The sequence below is a fragment of the Pimephales promelas genome, chromosome 13, assembly GCF_988280905.1.
Source record: "Pimephales promelas chromosome 13, fPimPro1.hap1.1, whole genome shotgun sequence".
Taxonomy (NCBI): Eukaryota; Metazoa; Chordata; class Actinopteri; order Cypriniformes; family Leuciscidae; genus Pimephales; species Pimephales promelas.
The window spans coordinates 4,520,240-4,539,887 of NC_142781.1; the positions used below are offsets into that span (position 1 = coordinate 4,520,240).

General features: G+C 38.8%; 1 protein-coding gene across 1 annotated transcript in view; it reads right to left on the bottom strand.

Annotated features, from left to right (window-relative positions):
• The window catches only part of rngtt (RNA guanylyltransferase and 5'-phosphatase), a 187,266-nt gene that overhangs the window by 68,649 nt on the left and 98,969 nt on the right, over window positions 1-19,648 (bottom strand). The window contains exon 12 of the mRNA XM_039664323.2: window positions 15,647-15,715. Coding sequence (XP_039520257.2) covers window positions 15,647-15,715 — 69 coding nt within the window. The remainder of the gene's footprint in view (window positions 1-15,646; window positions 15,716-19,648) is intronic.

Here is a 19,648-nt window from a genome sequence, read left to right on the forward strand (position 1 = left end):
GAAACAACGTTGATCTGACATTGTTTTGCTCATCGAATTAACGTTGAACCAACGTCAGACGCGCCATTCTTTCAAAACTAACGGAAAATCAACGCGTTGTTTCAACGTTATGAAAGCAAACCAATTTTCGATTTTCATTTAGCTTTGAAGAATGCCGCGTCTGACGTTGGTTCAACGTTAATTCGATGAGCAAAATCAACGTTGTTTCAATGTCATGAGAGAGACGTCGTTTCCACGTTGATTCAATGTCAGTTTGCTGTCTGGGGTGTGTGTGTAAAAGTGTTTCTAGTGCGTAAACTTGACACCTTGTCATTTCCCTGAACATATCACCAGCAGCACGAGAGGCAGAGATGTGCGATTGGTTAATATAAACTCTTTGTAAACACAGCTGTCACTTTCCCATTGTGTTTCTGTGTGTTTAAGAGTAGACAGCTTCATTCTAATGGGAGCAATTTAGTTTTGACACATTGCAAATGTGCCAGTTCGCAAGGTCCAAACTCAATGTGTGGCCCACTGAGAGCATTTACCGGCCATGAAACAAAAATATATATTTGTCACTAAGACATTGTTTTTTGTTCCTCTGCACAATGCACACAAAACAGTTCAGGCAGTTTTTTTTATTCGCGGTATCGTATATTATGTGATAACCTCGGTAAAACTACACCTGTCAGAAAGATTAACACATCAGATTCTTGTCTGTGTACAAAATGGGGGATTCAAGGTTTACAAAAGTGGTCTTGACAAACGACAACACTTCTTAGGGCAAAACTGAAGAGGAACATTGCACTTCTCAGAAAATAAATGGCTTTGCAGAAGCTCTCAATAAACTTTTCTCAGTTGTTGGCAAATAGAGCTGATGCTAAAATTTACTGAAACAAAAACAACCATTTCGTGCGCAAGTGGATAAAGCAGGAAGATTGTTTGTGTCTGGCAAATTAAACTACCTTCTTGTTGAGATCTTCAAGAAACTGGCTGTTCCTCGCTGCTATGAGAAGCTCTAATATTGCCAAACCCAGGAAGAGTCAACACGAGATGTAGAAACATTCACTCGGTCGGCCTTTTTTAATGTAGATTCAGAGTTCTGTTCCAAACGCATTTGATGTACATTTTGAAAGTGCACATAAGAAATTCTGAAAGGAAATGCTTGATAAACTCGCATTTAAATTTGCATTCAAAAATGGATTATGTACAAATACTACATTACACTCTAAAAAATGCTGGGTTGTTTTAACCCAATTTTGGGTAAAATATGGACAAACCCAGCCATTGGGTTAAAAATGTAATTTAAAAATGTAACCCAATGGCTGGGTTTGTCCATATTTTACCCAAAATTGGGTTAAAACAACCCAGCATTTTTTAGAGTGTACACATGATGCTGTGCAGAAAATTCCACCAATATACAAAAATATATACGTAATCAACTTTTGAACAGGAGAACATTTGGTAAGACTTTATAATAACTACACGCTAATAATAATTAGTTAAGTATGAGTAAACCATTAATTCATCATTCATAAAGCATTAATAGACATTAACAAGCAGTTTATAAATACAGCTATAAATGTTTTCTTCTTAATTTAAAAGCGCATCTATAATTTGTTAAATAATTGTATTTTCATCCTTTTTTAATGATCAATTTATCATTTCTAAATGAAGAATTGCAATTTTTATGAACCAGTTCTTTGAGAGTTGTCAATGGTTCATAAGATTACTTAGAGCGTGTAAGTAAATGATTAATAAACTATTTAAATGTACATTCATACATCTTATTATTCAGACATATAGTGATGGTTACTTAATGTGTTAATAAATGCTTTATTAACATGTATCAATGCTGTAATTCAGGGTTATTTTGGGTAGTCATAAAGCATTTAGTAGTGGTCAGTTGACTATGTTCGTGAGCTCATCTAAAGTGAGGACTAGTCATGCCTTGTAAAGCATTTTTAAAGGCTGTTAAATATTTCTATGTTCTGTATCACTGCGTTGTGTTTGTTACATTTTACTGTTTAGAAGATTGATGAGCCTTTAAATCACCTTTATAAATGCTTTACAAAGCATGAATAGTCCTCACTTTAGATTAGCTCACAAAAAAAGTTAACTAACCACTACTAAATGCTTTATAACTACCTGTATTTACTATATTTACTTACACTTTCTAAGTGATCTTATGAATGAATGACAACTCTTAAACAACTGGTTTGTAAATAATGCTATACTTCATTTAGAAATTATTAATTGATCATTAACAAAGTATGAAGATACAATTATTAAACGCATTACAGATATGCTTATAAATCAAGAAAAAAGCATTTATAGCTATATTTATAAATTGCTTATTAAGGTCTATTAATGTTTTACAAATAATGAATTAACTGTTTACTCATGCTTAACTAATGATTAATAGCATGCAGTTATTATAAAGTGTTACCGAACATTTTTCTTATTTTGTTTAAAGATCATATTTTTCTCATTTAGTACTGTCCTTCAGAAGCTAGAGAAGATGTTTCCCTGAAGACAAAACAAGTACAATTTACCTTGATCTTCAAATTAAATGTTTGAATGTTTACAGTTTCTGTAATAGTTCCCTCAGTTGTCCTCAGTGTGAAAAGATGGATCTTGAAATCATAGTCACTGCTGGAAAGGGCTCAGATATGCAAAGCTGGGGACCTTGAGGACTTTTCTGAAGTTTAACTCAAGAACAACCATCACAAAACAGAAACAGTCGTGGATTATCCGGGTAACGACACACAGTATTGAGAATCAAGGATGTGTAAACTTTGCCATTTTTCAAAATCCGCAGGCTCAGATAAACTGGATCCTTTCAAAGCTAGCAGCAAATTATATTGCCGTGCCTTTAATTGATATTTTTAATCTGTGCTTGAACACAAATGTCATTCCTTCCATCTGGAAATCCGCTTTTGTGGTTCCCCTTCTATCTTCAATAACCATAGACCAATCTCTAAATGGTCTGTCCTGGTCAAGGTTTTAGAGTCAGTGATCCATTAGACTCAGGGTTTTGTTAACAGTAAAAATGTTTTATCTGACTTCCAATCTGGTTTTAGAAAAAGGCATAGTACAACATCGGCGGCTCTTAAGGTTCAATAGTCATTTTAGTAAATTGTGCAGTCCTTTTTATTTACCTTTCTCAGGCATTTGATACAGTGGAGCACACAGCGCTTAAGCACAGATTGTGTAGGGCTGGACTTCCTGAACAAACTGTCAGCTGGTTTGTCGATTACCTTACCGAGAGAACTCAGTGTGTGCAGGCGGAGGGAAAACCAACAAAAGGCGTGCCTCAGGGGTCAGTCTTGGGGCCGCTGCTTTTCATCCTCTATATATAAACAACATTGACTGTAAAATGTCTAAAGGAAAATTTCTATGCGGATGACACTGTGCTGTATTGCTCAGCACCCGCCGCAGATCAGGACAATTACAACTTGATTTTAACACGCTTCGACACAATCTTCATTATTTAAAACATGACACGGAAGTCACGCTTTTTTCTAAATCAAAATTCAAATCATATTCAATCCTCACTTCTCAGGGTACAAAGATTGATTGCATTTCTAAATGAAGAGTTCAGATGCAAAAGCCTCTAAGTGCCATTTGAAATTTTCTTCTTTAATGATGATTTTTATCAAACTTGTATATTTAAGTTCAGTAATTTCACTTAAATGGCATTATTTAAGTGAAATTACTGAACTTAAATATACAAGTTTGATAAAAATCATCATTAAAGAAGAACATTTCAAATGGCATTTAGAGGCTTTTGCATCTGAACTCTTCATATATATATATATCTTGGTATTTTAATAGATGAATCTCTTTTACCCTTCATATTCAGCAGCTAGCAAAAAGATTTAAACTTAGACTAGGGTTTTATTTCAGAATAAAATCCTGCCTTTCATTCGAATCTAGAAAGAGGATAATTGCTGCCATTTTATGTCTATAATTGACTATGGTGATGTTTTATACATGCATGCTTCGTCTCTAAGTTTGCATGCACTGGACACTGAATACCATTGAGCTCTGAGGTTCATCACTGGCTTTAAAGGCATTTTTGTAAAAGTTAATATGAATGTTTAGGGTCTAAATGAAAACTTTGTAATATACTTTTATTAAAAATTCTCATCAGTATTTTAAGAAAACTCAGGTCAAAATCAGCTCTGTTTTCAGCAATAATAAACACGAGAGAGTGCGTGTTCACAGACACCAGAATGAACGCATTTCGCAGTATCGTTCATCAGGCGTTCAGTACGTTCAGTTCACGTTCGCCCCAAATATGAACGAGTTCAGGCACGACACTGTCCATAGGTATATGGTGATGTATTTGAGCCAGAATTATGTGAGCTATTGCACTCCTTCAGCTTTTAAAACCAATGTATAATCGTTTGAATACAGCAAACACAACTCTCCTCAGCGAAATCAAGGTCCATCAGCTGCTTTATTAGGGTAATGTGGATGAAAAAGCTTGTGTTTTCCTATTTCACAATTATCATAAAGCACAAACCAAATGTGAAACACTGTGGAATGGAAAGCCAGCTATTGTCTCTACGTGAAATGGACATTTACGTCCAAGCATTCGGCAGACGCTTTTATCCGAAGCATAAGTGCACATAAAGTATACATTTTGCCATTACGTGGGATCCCTGGGGGTTGAACCCATGACCTTGATGTTGCAGGCGCCATGCTCTAACAGATGAGCAAACACATACTGACTGATTTCAGTGGTTCTACGTGGAGAGAAAGCACATTGGATTAAACACAGGCAACAGGAGATTTCGTCCTGGATGTATTTTTCCACTCAGCTAAACTGCAACGCATTCTGGGATTCGATCTATGCACTGGTTCACTGTCCATTATCAATAGTGTAGAGAAGCACGAAACTCTGGTTACTCAGAGGTCACTTCCAAACTCTTGGTCAACGAGGCCAATGGGACTCATAATGGGACTCCTAGCTTGTTTTCATATGACGTCACGCCACTGCGTTGCCATGGCGCGAAATACAAATGGAGGGCAGGAAGTGATATGCTGCATTTAGAAAGCACTCAAAATCCGTCGTTTTTTGTGTTTTGCGTCGTTTATGGTTACGTGAATCGATCAAACCACGAGGTGTTTTTATCGTGTACCAAAAGTTGTTGTTCATAAGGGGGGAAAATGCAAGAAATTGATCGAAAAACTCTGGAAAAACGGCTTGCAAAACCTACGTCTGTCATGTCTGCGGTCGGGAGGTGCCGAATGGGAAAATGCCCGTGTGTTTAACGTGTGATCACTTCGTCAAAGGCGAGTTAATACAACTTAAGTGGCTGTTTGTGCTACGTGTAACATTTCCGAACTTTGTAAAGTCAAAGTATGTCTGTAAAACGAGGTAGTTGCTGATATCTAAAATCTTTGTCGAAAAAATGGTGTGTGTTGGTTTTTCGAAAATCTTTGTCGAAAAAATGTTGAAAATCTTTATTCAGTTGAAAAATTGCTCCTCGTCATAACGTAAGGATCACGTCCAAAATAAGTTTGATTTTTTGTTCATATCTTTCTCTTATAATAGTGTGTAACGTAGTACAGTACGGACTTTCCTCCATCTCGTCCATTGCGCGCTTCACTCCCTGGCCTCCATCTGAATTCCGCACGTCATCAGAATCGCGTGACTGAAACCCAGCTATTGAGACGACTGAATCTCACTGAACAAAGGTAAGTGTACCAACACTCAGAAGTGCGCAAATAAAGGTGTCTTAGGAGGCAGCTAGTTAGGCGGCATTCACATATAGCGCCTAAAAACACTGGGCGTGCCACATTCTCCTTTTTCCAAAGCACTAGGGCGGTTGCGATCCGGTTGGTTCTTGTCCCGTGACCTACAGTTCGCTTCTGGCGTTTTGAAAAGTTGAGATGTTTTTATCTCGATGCCGCGCGGACGCGCTTAGAAAAAACTAGCGCATCACACCCATAGACAGTAAAAAAAGATGGATGACGCCCTTTGCTCCTTCCATCGGAGAGAACTGAAGACATCTAACATCTTGGGACTTGAGCCTGCGCAGATTCGCAGAAGCATTTTCGGGACCAGACCTGCGCAGTCGTGAGCAGGAAGTAAAGCCGCGAAATCAAGGCCCCGCCCTCACTCTCGCTGAATCAAACGCAAGCACGCGCCCCGCACTATACATAAGTGGCCTCTGTCTGCTGATTGCAGAACCTCGTTAAAATAAGGTAAAATACAACTACTAACCACATAGTCAACATTATGAAAAAAGACAGCTGGTGCTTCAGTGACTACCTCGCACAGAGAACCTGTCAATCACAGCTGTCAATCATGTCAGAACACCATTTTTATAGACGAATCCGACGAGCGTTCTGTGTAGGCTGCCATCTTGTGGCGACGCCATTACTAAGCTGTTACACCGGCATAGACATATGCACCGGTATGTAAACAAACCTCGGTGATAACGCGAACGCACCCTCGATGACAGCTACAGCCAGGCAGAATGACTTGTTGGGTTGATGATGTTAGACAGTGGCCTCCAGTCACAGATGAAGGTACAAACGATCTTACAGATTATTTATGAAAATAGCTTGGCAAGCTAGCTAGGCTAACGTTTGCTAACGAGGAAACTATAAAAAAAGATCTGTCCATTTGGCAACAATAAATAAATAAATAAATGAAATCAAATAAACAAATTCATGTTTTTCATTTGTGTCCATTATTTATCTCATTTTCACTTTGCAACAGGCAAGGGTAAGGTAAAGTTACAGCTAGAAAGTATACATAATATCGACCAGTTAGTCAGTCCCTCCAGAAAAACGCGATTATGCGATCGCTGAATTCAATGCAAAATCAGCCAAAGTCCGCATATTTATGCGGGGGCCGCATTTTTTTTAAATACGCCGCACTTTCGCCGCATAAATTGCCGATTTCCGTGCAAAATATGCGGGGTTTGCATAATTTCATAATCCTCGCATTTTCGTTGCAAAAAAAGTCACATGTATCTTAGCAGAAAGTTGAAAAATGTGCGTTTGCTTCACACAAGAGCAGCCATTTCACCCTGTTTCCATGGGGACGTTATGAAGTGACGCAATTACGCGACGCCAGACAGACTCACGGAGGCGATTGACATCTCACAAATCGAACTCGTATAACTGTCTGTCGAACGTTCTACCGCCACATCGTTACTTAATAAACAACAATATAAAAGAAGTAGCATCAAATAGAAATTACCCACACACATGGGGTGTTTGAGGCGCACATATAACACTGCAGAGAGCTCTTAAAGGGGCCACACCTTATTTACACTCGTTACAGTCTGAAATTAAACAAGATGAGAAATTAAATGTTCCCAGCATTTTCTATGATGTAGTATGCTTGCTTATCAAAGGAAGTAATAAGAAATGACTCTTACATTAGCCTAGTGAGAACAGGATGTTGGGGGAATCACTTTTTTTCTCTTTTTTATCAAACCGCAATTTTTGCAAGTTCCTGCAATTTTTGCAAATTCCTGCAATTTCATCCCATAAAATTGCATAAATATCCCGCATATTCTTTCCATCGCATTTTTAAAGAAAACGGGCCACGTAATCAAGGATTTTTGCCCGCAACAATCACAAAAAAACTCCGCGTTTTTCTGGAAGGACTGAATACTATTATGGTAAATGTTATATGTAAATCGCAAATTTTTTCACAAATTTTTGGAAATTACCACCACAAAATCAGTCATTTTGATCGCAAAAATCACAAAAAAAATCGTGAAATCCTGGAGGGACTGGTTAGTGTTTTTAAACCATGGAAAGAGGTCAATATAACAGCAGGAGAACAATTATGTCACATAACGTTACATTCAGCTCAGGAAAGCCATTTAATGACCATAGCATGTTAATTGAATAGAAAAAATAGCAAGAGAGGAGATTTTGCTGATCACTATATCACATATTTATTATATTTTTTTTTACTTATGTCATTAAATAATTGTTATTATACGCGAATGTCCGCGTCTTGTACTCGCCCAGGAAATCTGTGTAAACCGTACGGCACCAGACAGGGGCAGTCCACCCGGGGTATTCACAGTGTTTTCTCTTCAAAATTGAAATTTTACTGCCACCATTGAAACAATTTATAACGGAAACTGTTTACCCACTCGACATTATACAAGGGGTAACGTTGTAACGTTAGTGACAGTCGTAAATCGCGGGCTGTTTATTCCAGTGGACGCAAGTTGCAACTAAAACAATAGGAGGCAATGGCGCAACGCTACCCGGCAACAGCTCAGTAATGGCGCCCGCTCACTTCCGGTAGTTTCGCCGGATTCGTCTATAGCATCAAATAACTAACCAAAAACAAATTTATTTTGAAATTACATCAACATAATAGAAACTACAATAAATGACAGAAACTATCTTTGGAAAAAGGATATGTGAAGTGTAATCTAATTGTTTAGTTGGTCTCACGTCCCGTTGAATAACATGGGGAGGCGGGGGTTATGACCTATACTAGGACCGGCCACTGGGGGGCGATCGAGACGTTTGCCTTCACTTTTGAGGGCTTGTGCGGCACGCTTGGTCACATCGCGACCACGTCGCTTCCATTATGAGCGCGCCTACATTTTAAAAAACAAACTTGATATGTGAGTAGGCCCTTAAAAGGATACTCCACCCAAAAAGTTCCCTCGCCCTCAAACCTGTACGAGTTTCTCGTAGTGGTTTGAACAGTGGTTTGGCACCATTGACTTCCATAGTAGAAAAAAAAATACAATGGAAGTCAATGGTGCCAAAGTTCCAGTCGTTCCTCGAAATATCTTTCTTTGTGTTCAGCAGAGGAAAGAAACTCATATAGGGTTGCAACAACTTGAGGGTGAGTAAATGATGACAACATTTTCATTTTTGGGTGGAGTATCCCTTTAAAACTCCCTGGTATCAAAACCCGAGAGATGCGGCTCACCGAGCAAAACCGTGTTCAAATTGCGGCAGGAAGACTTGCATCTATAATACTTGTATATTGCCTAAAGGGTAATGACCGGGATATTGTTCAGCATCAAAGAGGGAGTCTGACATGCTGTGCTATCAGTGGACGCACACAAGGGCTTTAGAAAGGGATGAATGGGCTTGTCTTTTTGAAATGCTAAAGAGATTCGGATTGGTTTGTTCTATAAAAATCCTGAAGCTGCGGGGCTGATCAACAACATGGTGTCAAAGTCATTTAACATTTTCAGAGGCAGGACTCCTCTGTCCTTTTTATAATTGCCACAGAAGCTTTTGTAGAGCATAAATTTGATGTCTTACTTCATATAAACTGCCTTGACAGATCGAATCCCACTTTTTGACACATCAGGAAGCAGGAGTTAATGAGCTGCACGATTTGATAGAGTTAATATTCTGAAACTGAACCTACTAATAATACATATGAACCAACAGATGGTTAACGTTAATGTCGTAATAAAGACTAAAATTAAAAAAACTAATGCTTTCAGCCCAACACAAAAGGCATGATGGTGTTTGTAAGAGTGTTATCTCTCTTTAGTTTCTCTGTATCTGTACACTGTGTTCCTCGCTTCGTTTGTACTCATTTTTAATGACCTACTTCACATCTATTGTGTGATTCACAAATATTAAAATGATAAATGTGTCTTGGCCACACACGTAAGCATTTTTCTCCCCTGAATTTGCAGATAAGACAGAATGCAAATAGACAGGCTATTATTTCAAATGTAAGTCTGTCTGGATAATATTAATGAGTCCCACAGACTAGGAGTGCTCGCTTTAGGTTGGAGACTGCAGGAAGGATGTTAAATTAATGAGCGTCCCTGATAAGGACGAATATGGCAGCATTTCATCAATGTCTATCAACAAAAAAATCATGTGAATGAATAGGGTTTACTTTTAAATGTCTTTAGAAGGCCATGTGTGAAACATTGATATCAGTTTATTATTTATCTTGCAAAATATAGAAAGTTTTGGGGTTGGTATTTGAGCAAAAATACAACAAAACCTGTAATACGGTGAGCTAATATTAAAATTAAAAATACTGTTTTATACTTACTAGGGCTGTCAAATGATTAACCGTGATTAATCGCATCCAAAATAAAAGTTTGTGTTTACATATTATATGTGGGTGCACTGTGTATAATTATATGTATACACACACACACATGCTTGCATATATTTTTGTATACTGTATATAGATTTATATAAAATTTATATTATATACAAATATAAATATTTTATATATAAATACATTTTTTTCTTAAATATACATGCATGTGTGTGTATTTATATATATACAAAATAATTATACACAGTGCACCCGCATATATTATGTAAACACAAACTTTTATTTTGGATGCGATTAATCGCGATTAATTGTTCGACAGCCCTAATACTTACACGTTTATAGTTTCAAAATTACTTCTGTGAATAAAACTATATATTAAAATTATACTATATAAAATATATGTTTTACGTATGTGCGCTGAGGGTGTTTATGAGATTCCTCCAGTAAAATCTTTCCATCCTTTCACTTTCACAGCGAATACTCAGGCTGACCTCAGGACAGTATTTATTTAATTAAAACCACAGTAAATTCATTAAAGCATGTTTGTCAAGTGTGTATCGGCACAAAGCTTCATCCGCCGCTCTCTGGAAAAGGTCACGTTGAACACGTTGTCTCGGTGTTGTACATTATGCAGATTTCAGGGTCACATGACTCTCTCTTTAAAATGAGGAGCCGGAGGACATGTGTGAGGCTCGCTGGATAGATTGGAAATATTACACCACACCTGGATAATGTTTCTCCAGCATTAAGAGGACACACAGCCCATTTGAAATATATTGATGTGATTGATCCAGGAATGTGGAGTGTGTGTTAATGACCTTTACCTTGCATTTGCAAAAAGACTGAGCAATATTGGATTATTTTTGGATGAGTATGTGTATGATTTCTGCAGCTGAAAGCGTCTCGCTCTTCTGTTGTGTTTCTAATCTGTCAAAGGCACATTGATGTGGAGCGTGTGTTTTTAATCCGGCACACCAGCGGCGAACCTCTCCTGCCTTTATCCCCCTGGGTCCTGCTTTTGTTTTTATGAATTTGTCTGTTTTTAAAGTCACATGCCTGGTGAATTCTAATGTGGGCTTTCTTCTGAGAGTGCAAATGTTCGGGGACTTGTTTTTAAATGTCTGCACAGCCCATTTTATAGAAAGACGAACGAACCACCTTATTTCTGCGCCCCATGATGCTTTGCGTGAATTATGGGTGTAACTTACAGTACGTTAAGCTGTAAACAATCAGTGAAAGGCTCGCTCTATGAACGCAATACGCTAAAAAAGTGTCACAATGACTCACCCTTCAACCATCGAACATTAAAATGAAATGTAAAAGTTTAAAAGAATCAAAAAAATACTTTAACAGCCTTTGGTTAAATATCTCTGTAGTACGCAAATATATATATATCTGTATTGTATTACAAGCCTTAAAGGGATAGTTCACTTTGAAATTAATTTTTGTATGTTTTAGCTTATCTCAAGGGCATCCAACACGTAGGTGTCTTTGTTTCCACAGTATTTTCAATTTTAATATTTTTAGGTCAAACCGTTCTTGTCTGTCAGTCATATAATGGAGGTCTATGGTCACCACCTCAAAGAGCATGCTCAAAGAAGTCAAAATTAAACATGATTTAATGACTCGTACATGTAAGTACGCACTGATGGCCTAAGACACGAAAACGAACGAACAGTAATAGTTTGCTAAATAATTAGTTTAATAGGACAGTGGTTCTTGTTAATATTTAATAGATCAGGCTTTTATGGCTCATATCTATAGTCCATGACTGGACCTGCTGAATGACAGGTTCAGTCCTTTTTAGACAGATACTAAAAAGGACTGAACCTGTCATTCAGCAGGTCCAGTCATGGACTATAGATTCAATTGAGAACCTCAGAGATTGCTTTGAAAGCACTGATTGGAATTTGTTTTTTAATGATTTTAATGGTTGCAATGCCGACCATGAATCTTTGAATGACATAATTACCAGTTATATCAATTTTTGTACAGAGGCAGTGGTTCAAACCAAAAATATTAGAATATTTCCAAACAATAAACCCTGGATTAACAAAGATCTTAAACAAACTTTAAACAAGAAGAGAATGGCCTTTTTAAGGAATGAGACAGACATCGTAAGAGAACTAAATAAGGAAATTAAATGTAAGATAAAGGAGGCCCAAATACAGTATAAAGACAAAGTTGAAAATAAATGTAAAACTGGTAATGTCAGAGACGCATGGAAAGGACTAAATATTATGATGGGCAAAAAACAGAAACGGGCACAACTGGATGTTGGTGATGATCCACATAGTTTTGTAAACAATTTAAATGTTTTTTATTCGAGGTTTGACAATCAGGTAGATACGGAGCATAATGTTACTCGAATAGAATCTAAACCTATGAGAATAGAGGTAGGTGAGGTTATCAAGGTGCTCCGTAGGATTAAACCAAAGAAGGCTAGCGGTCCAGATGGCCTTAAGGGTATTGTTTTAAAAGAGTGTGCAGCACAACTTGGGCACGTATGTACTAGGCTGTTTCAGATCTTTTTAGACGATAGTTTTGTGCCGGTAGCGTGGAAAAACACTATTGTTATTCCTGTACCTAAAACCACTTATGCAAGAGACCCGAAGGATCTTCGCCCTATTGCCCTTACATCTGTCCTGTGCAAGTGCATGGAGCGCATAGTGAGCAAGGAACTTCTAGCACAAATTAACGGATCTGTTGACCCATTGCAATTTGCTTACAAGCCCAACCGGAGCACCTCTGATGCCTGCCTGACCTTACTTCACAAAGCACAGCATCATCTAGATAAAACTAATGCTCATGTTAGAATGTTTTTTATGGATTTTACATCAGCATTTAATACTGTACAGCCACAAATTTTAATAGAAAGGCTGCGAGATTTAGGTGTACATAGCTGGTTAATTTTATGGATTGAGAATTTTTTAAGCAACAGGCCACAAAGAGTCCGTGTTAACGGAATTTTATCTGACTACATAGTCCTACATTCTGGATTACCTCAGGGATGTGTATTATCGCCTTTGCTCTTTTCTGTTTATACTAATGAACTTAAGTGTAACATTGATGATCTTACGTTGATTAAATATGCAGATGATTTGGTTTTAATTTCGTGCCAAACAGACAAGAACTGTCCCACCTACTTTGAGTATATCGAAAGCCTTGTACAATGGTGTGACAATAGTTGTTTACGGTTGAACACTGGGAAGACAAAGGAATTATGCTGTGGGAATCAGAATAAGAAAAAAAAAGGTGTCCTCCAATATGAAGAAGTAACTATAAAAGGTGTAAAGATTGAGCAAGTTAAAAATTTTAAATATTTAGGCACAATCATTGACGATAAACTTTTGTTTTTGGATAATGTGAACCACGTACATAAGAAAGCATAAGACAGCGCTTAAGCCTACTTAGAAAGTTGCGAAACCTTGACATCGAAAAGAGGATCTTAACCATTGTATATAGATCGATGATTGAAAGCATTATAACTTATAATATTGTCTCATGGTATGGAAATTTAACAATGAAATTAAAGAATAAATTAACACGCGTAATAAATGAGGCAAACAAGATTATCGGCCATAAACAGAGCACACTACAAGAACTATTCTCAAATTTTATGGAGAAAAAGGCGCTAGTTGTGTTTTCAGATCAGACTCATCCTCTCCACTCATTCTTTGAAGTCCTCCCTTCGGGTCGCAGGCTACGTACACCGTATGCTAGGAAGAATATTTTTAAAAGATCATTTGTCCCATTGGCAGTGACTGTTTTAAACCAAATTCTCAATTAGGGATGTTATTGTGAATTATGTGCACTGTATTTTTTATTGAATCATGTATTTATTAATTATTATGGGTGTATTATGTGTTTTATGTGTTAAATGTGGTTGTAGAATGTTGTTGAAGCCAGTGTCGAAGATGAATTTCTGTCCAGTTAAGCTGAACAGACAATAAAGGTAAAACAAACAAAACAAACAAACAAACATATAGTATGATAGTAATAATATGTAACTCATACTCGAGGAAGGAAAACACGTACTTTTTTTGAGCAAAAATATGAAATTTGATGCAGTTGCTGATATTTAAATGGACAAATACTAATATAAATCAATATAAGATCTTTATAACACTGACTACATGTAAACATCAGCTGTCACTCATTCATATCTGCCATTCATTCACAAGTCTTAAGGCCATTGCACACCGAGTACGGAATATTCGTATGCGTATTTTCGTGTTCGTCAGCCTAAAAATTCGTCACGCATAGAAACCTTGCACACCGAGTCCGTTGCGTATTTCTTAAACCTTTGCGGAAAAAAACGCAAAAATACCAAATGGATTCGTCAAGCAGTGAGGATGATTTTTGCCCTCTCTCTTATTGAAAAGAGAAGAAAGAGAAAATATTACGTCCATCCAATCCTGAAATTGCGCCGAGAGGAAGGAGAGTTCCTTATCAAGGAGTTGCGAATTTATCCTGAGCGATTCAAAATTGACCTCAGAATGTCAGTGGGACAGTTTGATGCTTTGCTAGCGATCCTGTAGCCACATATTAAAAACAAGACCACCAATTTCCGTGAACCAATCGATTCTGAACGGAGACTGGCAGTGTGTCAGTCTGAAATGGACCAGGTATGGACACACACACGGACAAACACACACCCGCACGCGGCCCGTTGGAAGCGCTGGGCAGACAGAACAGCTAGGCTGTTATTGTGTATATTGGGCCCAAATAATACATTAGTTATCGAATAGGCTGCTCAATCACACCTTATTCGATCCTAAATTTCAATCTGATTGAAAGGGGAGGTTTATTAATTTCATAATCCAATATAGAGAAGAGAACATAAACACTTGATCGAATTGAAAACCGAAACTGAAAGCACGGCGCATATGTGCAATGATTTGAGGATGAGCTCCCCCCGGCCCTAAATTGTCAAAAGACCTCTCAAAATGCTGGCTCTGGATGCGAAAAACGCGGAAAATCGAACCCGATCCGATTAATTTTATGACGGACGAAAGTTTCGGAGGCGGTGTGCAAACGTGATTGACATAACGTGAGGTCGAATTTTTTTTTTAACGTGCGAAAATTTCGGATGCGAATTTCGGACTCGGTGTGCAATGGCCTTTAGAAAGATATTCAAATGCTTAGTAATATTCAAAACAAAGTTCTGTAGTTTTAAAACATTAAATGCAATGCAATGATTGAGAGATGAACAAATAAACCTTACGCTAAAGGATCATATCTGATACATCTAAACCAATCAAGTGAACCTTCAGTCCAGTAAGTGTTCATGTTGAAAAAAAACAACTATTTCAATATACGTTTAAAAAGACTGTTGAACGGCCTTTTCATGGCTAAAACAGCATAAACTATCATCAGGTTTTGATCATGGTGATAATTGAGGCTTTAGAAACTTGTGTATCAAATATAATACAGAGGAACCAAGTCCTGGTGGAACAGTTACACATGACACATACGTATATGATATTTGTGCAACATTCATATTCAATGTTTACTTCAAGCAAAGCGAAAAGCCCATCTTTGGCTGAGAATTTTCTCAAGATTTGATCAATTTGTTTAAAAATCAGTGTGTGTGTGTGTGTTTAGGTGTTGACTCACCCCTATAGGCTGGAAGATAAGACCGTCAACTTCATGGCTGACCTGAGAGGTGAAACTGCCCTCCAGGAGCTGCGAACAAAGAAGACAATGAGAATATATAATGTGTATTTGGCATAAAAAACATGCAGCCTGCGGGCAGAGTCCATCTCACGGACAGAGGACAAGACAGTAAAGTTTCCAAAACAGATTTCTCAAAAACTCTCTCCATCTGCCTTTGTTTGGGGGGGGAAATGACACAGTCCCAAACTCACACCACTGAGCCAGAAGCTGACATGTCAGACTTCCACAAACACACAGAAGACACATGTTGAGTCTTTAGTATTTTAACATCCATGTATGTTTGCATGCAAGTAGGGTTGGGTATCGTTTGAATTTGAACGATTCTGATTCCGATTCCGATTCCTTGTTTCGATTCCGGTTCCTAACGATTCTCGATTCCGATTCTTTTAAGAGGCAGGGTCAAAAAAGTTTAGCTAACCTTGCTAACCAACGCTCTTTCGGAAGGAAATAATCCTTTCTGAAGGAAATACTCCTTCTGTCACAAATACTCCTTTTGTCACAAATTTTGCATTTTGCCGAGATTTCGTTATTTTTAGAAAAGTGAAGCCACACTTTGGACCGCCGACGTAAGCTACTCATGTTCGACTCGCGTGGTTTCTTCTTCCTCTCGGCGGACTGTGAATATCGAAACTAGGAATCGAAATTTTAACTTTTGAACGATTCCGGGAAAAACGAAAAGTTAGTCTCGGTTCCATTCGATACTCGATTCTCGACACCCAACCCTACAAGCAAGCAGTAAATTCACTATAAAAACAAATCAAAAATCCGTGGCACTACCATAACATTATATTGTTTCGTTTGAGGAAGGGTGTGGCTCTCAGTCTGAACGACCAATGGCAGGGCAGAGTGTAAATCCAGAGGCTTAAAGGGACAGTCACCCAAAAATGACCGTTCTGTTATCATGTCTTTCCAAAACCATTCGATCTTACACAGATTTGCTGTCCCTCCATTGAACGTCCATTCCACCAAAATTGACACTTCAGAAAGTTCATAAAGAGATTGTAAAATTGGTAAGACTACTCAAGTCTTACCAATTCTTCTGAAGAGAAACAAGCAGTTTCTATAGTGAACATTGACCAATTCACATCGTGCGCATCAAATAGGAAGCTGTAATGAGATTGGTTGAAGTGTAGGAACTACTGAGGTTCCTTTTCATGTGTCAAGCAAGCTTCTTGAGTGCTTTATGTGTGTGTTTATCAGCCTAAATCAAATCTGTTCATTATATAAAGCGATCATTCACCATCCACCATTCACATCTTGAGGTGTCAACATTTTGGGTGAGTGAACCTCCAATGCAGGGACAAAAACCTCTTAGTGTGCGTGAATAGCGCGTCAAATTCGCGTCTACCACGTCTAGTTTGACGCTTGACCACTTTGTGTTGATTCGCGCAAAAAAGTTTGAAGTGAAATTTACGCACGTCACGCGTGTCAGAATCGAAACCCGTTGGGCGGCCATCTTATGTCGATCGAACATTCATCGAGACAGTCACCGCTCTGTATTTTCTCTGGAGAGCAGAACAGCGGCTTGGGGATCATCGTCGCCATATTTGTGTCCACCGGATCCTTCGGAGGTGAACCGTTTGGCGAGTTTCACCATTTGTTCGCTCCAGGAGCTGCGCTGGATGACGGCCGCTGTCAGCGGTACTTCCGGCTGTCTCGCGTCCAGTTTGATGACCTGTTGTCCCGAATCGGAGCGAGGATCACCCTTGCCCTCATCCATCTAATCTAGCTGTCATTATATTTGTTTTGATGATAAATAGAGCCGGCCTCCAAAAGTCATTAACCTGTCCTGTGATTTTTTTCTCTCTCACGTCCAGATACGAACTTAAGCACATGTATGTTGATTGTCTTTACATCATAATACTATTTCATATAATCTAGATATGGAATGAATAACATTCAATACAAAATGAACATGTCTCGTATATTGAAATCAAGTTTTGAGAGATAAAATATTTGCTTTGTTGTGCATTAGAACCACACCAGGCATTTAGACATATTACAAAATAATTTATTAAAGCATCCAGATCCTTCACCACGTGAGCAAGCAACTAGGCTCCTGATTGGTTAACGTGGCACGATTTGGCGCCAAAGTTCAGATTTTTCAACTCAGGGGGCACGAATTCGCGTCAAACACGTGAATGCACAAATATCACTAACTAAATCATTCGTTACGCGCCAGACGCTCAATTCGTGCGAATTTCATGCGTGAATGAGGCGAATTCGCATCTGCCGCGCTCTACACCTCATTCGCGTCGCGTAACGCGTCTTTGCATTGACTTAAATGCCAATTTATACTTCTGCGTTGAGGGTACGCCGTAGCGTACGGCGTTGGCTACGCACATAGGCGACACCATGGTGAGCATTTATACTTCTGCGTTCAGGTCTTGGTTGCTCTGCAGTACTGCTCCGAAACGCTAGTTGGCGGCGGAGGGTTTTAATGTTCCACTGTGTTTAGATTCCTCGCGGCTAGGTTACTACAAGCAATGGCGACTGAAAGAGAGCGGATCATGTTGGAGTTGGAGCTTATTGAGGTGGAAAAACAGTTAATTTTAGTGAAATTACAAAAACTAAAAGGCAGAAACGAGAGAAGACGTTGGAGGAGACGGTACGTGCAGAAATGCGTAGGAGGAAATGCGATGCTACCAATCACAGATCTTGCAGTCCGCATCGTCGCGACGTGTAGTTACATTTTTGAAGAGGTGCGCGTCAGGCTACGGCGAAGGGTACGCGATATGGGGCGCGTCTGTGCGTATGCAACGACGTACCTACCGCGCGCACCCTACGCAGAAGTATAAATTGGACTTAAAGGGTTAGTTCACCCAAAAATGAAAATTAAGTCATTAATTACTCACCCCCATGCTGTACCAACCCTGTAAGACCTTCCTTCATCTTCGGAACACAAATAAAGATATTTTTGATTTAATCTGCAAGCTGGATCACTCTTCCATAGACTGCCTAAGGGACTGGCTCTTGACCGCCCATAAAGTCATTAAAGAAAAGGTTTAAATATTCCATGTGCCTACAGCGGCTCAATTATAAGTTTATCAAGCGACGAGAATACTTTTTGTGTGGAAAAAAACATAAATAACGACTTTATTCCACTATTCCATTACTTCCTTATGGGCGCATGCGCGAGAACTGAGACGAGGACGATCTCCTCGGTTCTCCCTTGACTACTTATTTTTACCGGCTGCTCACCGCTTAGGAGTTTTACCGCCACCTACCGTATAAAATGATGATAAGGCACACTGTCGTTTTTTGAGAAGATTAAAGGCTTTTCAAGTGCACCTTATAGTGCGGAAAATACGCTAATTGAAAAGCGTATGTACAGCGCGCATCTTCCTCTGCTTGTAAACAGAAAGTTTTGCGCTTCCAGCTATATCAGCACATCATCTTATACGGTAGGGGGCGGTAAAACTCCTAAGCGGTGAGCAGCCGGTAACAAGAAGTAGTCGAAGGAGAACGGCCTCGTCTCAGTTCTCGCGCATGCGCCCATAAGGAAGTAATGGAATAGTCGAATAAAGCCGTTATTTATGTTTTTTTCGCACAAAAAGTAGTCTCGTCGCTTGATAAACTTATAATTGAGCCGCTGTAGGCACATGGAATATTTAAACCTTTTCTTTAATGACTTTATGGGCCGTCAAGAGCCAGTCCCTTATGCCGAGTTCAGACTGCATGATTTTAGCCACGATTTTGGCTCGCCGACAGGTTTTGAGAAATCGCCGACAAATGCCCGAAATCACAGGCAAATCGGCGCTCGTTCACACGAGTGACAATCACGCAGTGTGAATGAACAAAGACGCGAACTGAGAGAATCACCGACGAGTCGCCGACGCCCGTGAGATATTTGGCATGCTAAATATCTGGACCTGTCGGCGATACAAAATCCGGCTGTGTGAAAAGTGTTTTGACTGAAAACTACATCGGCGATCACCGGCA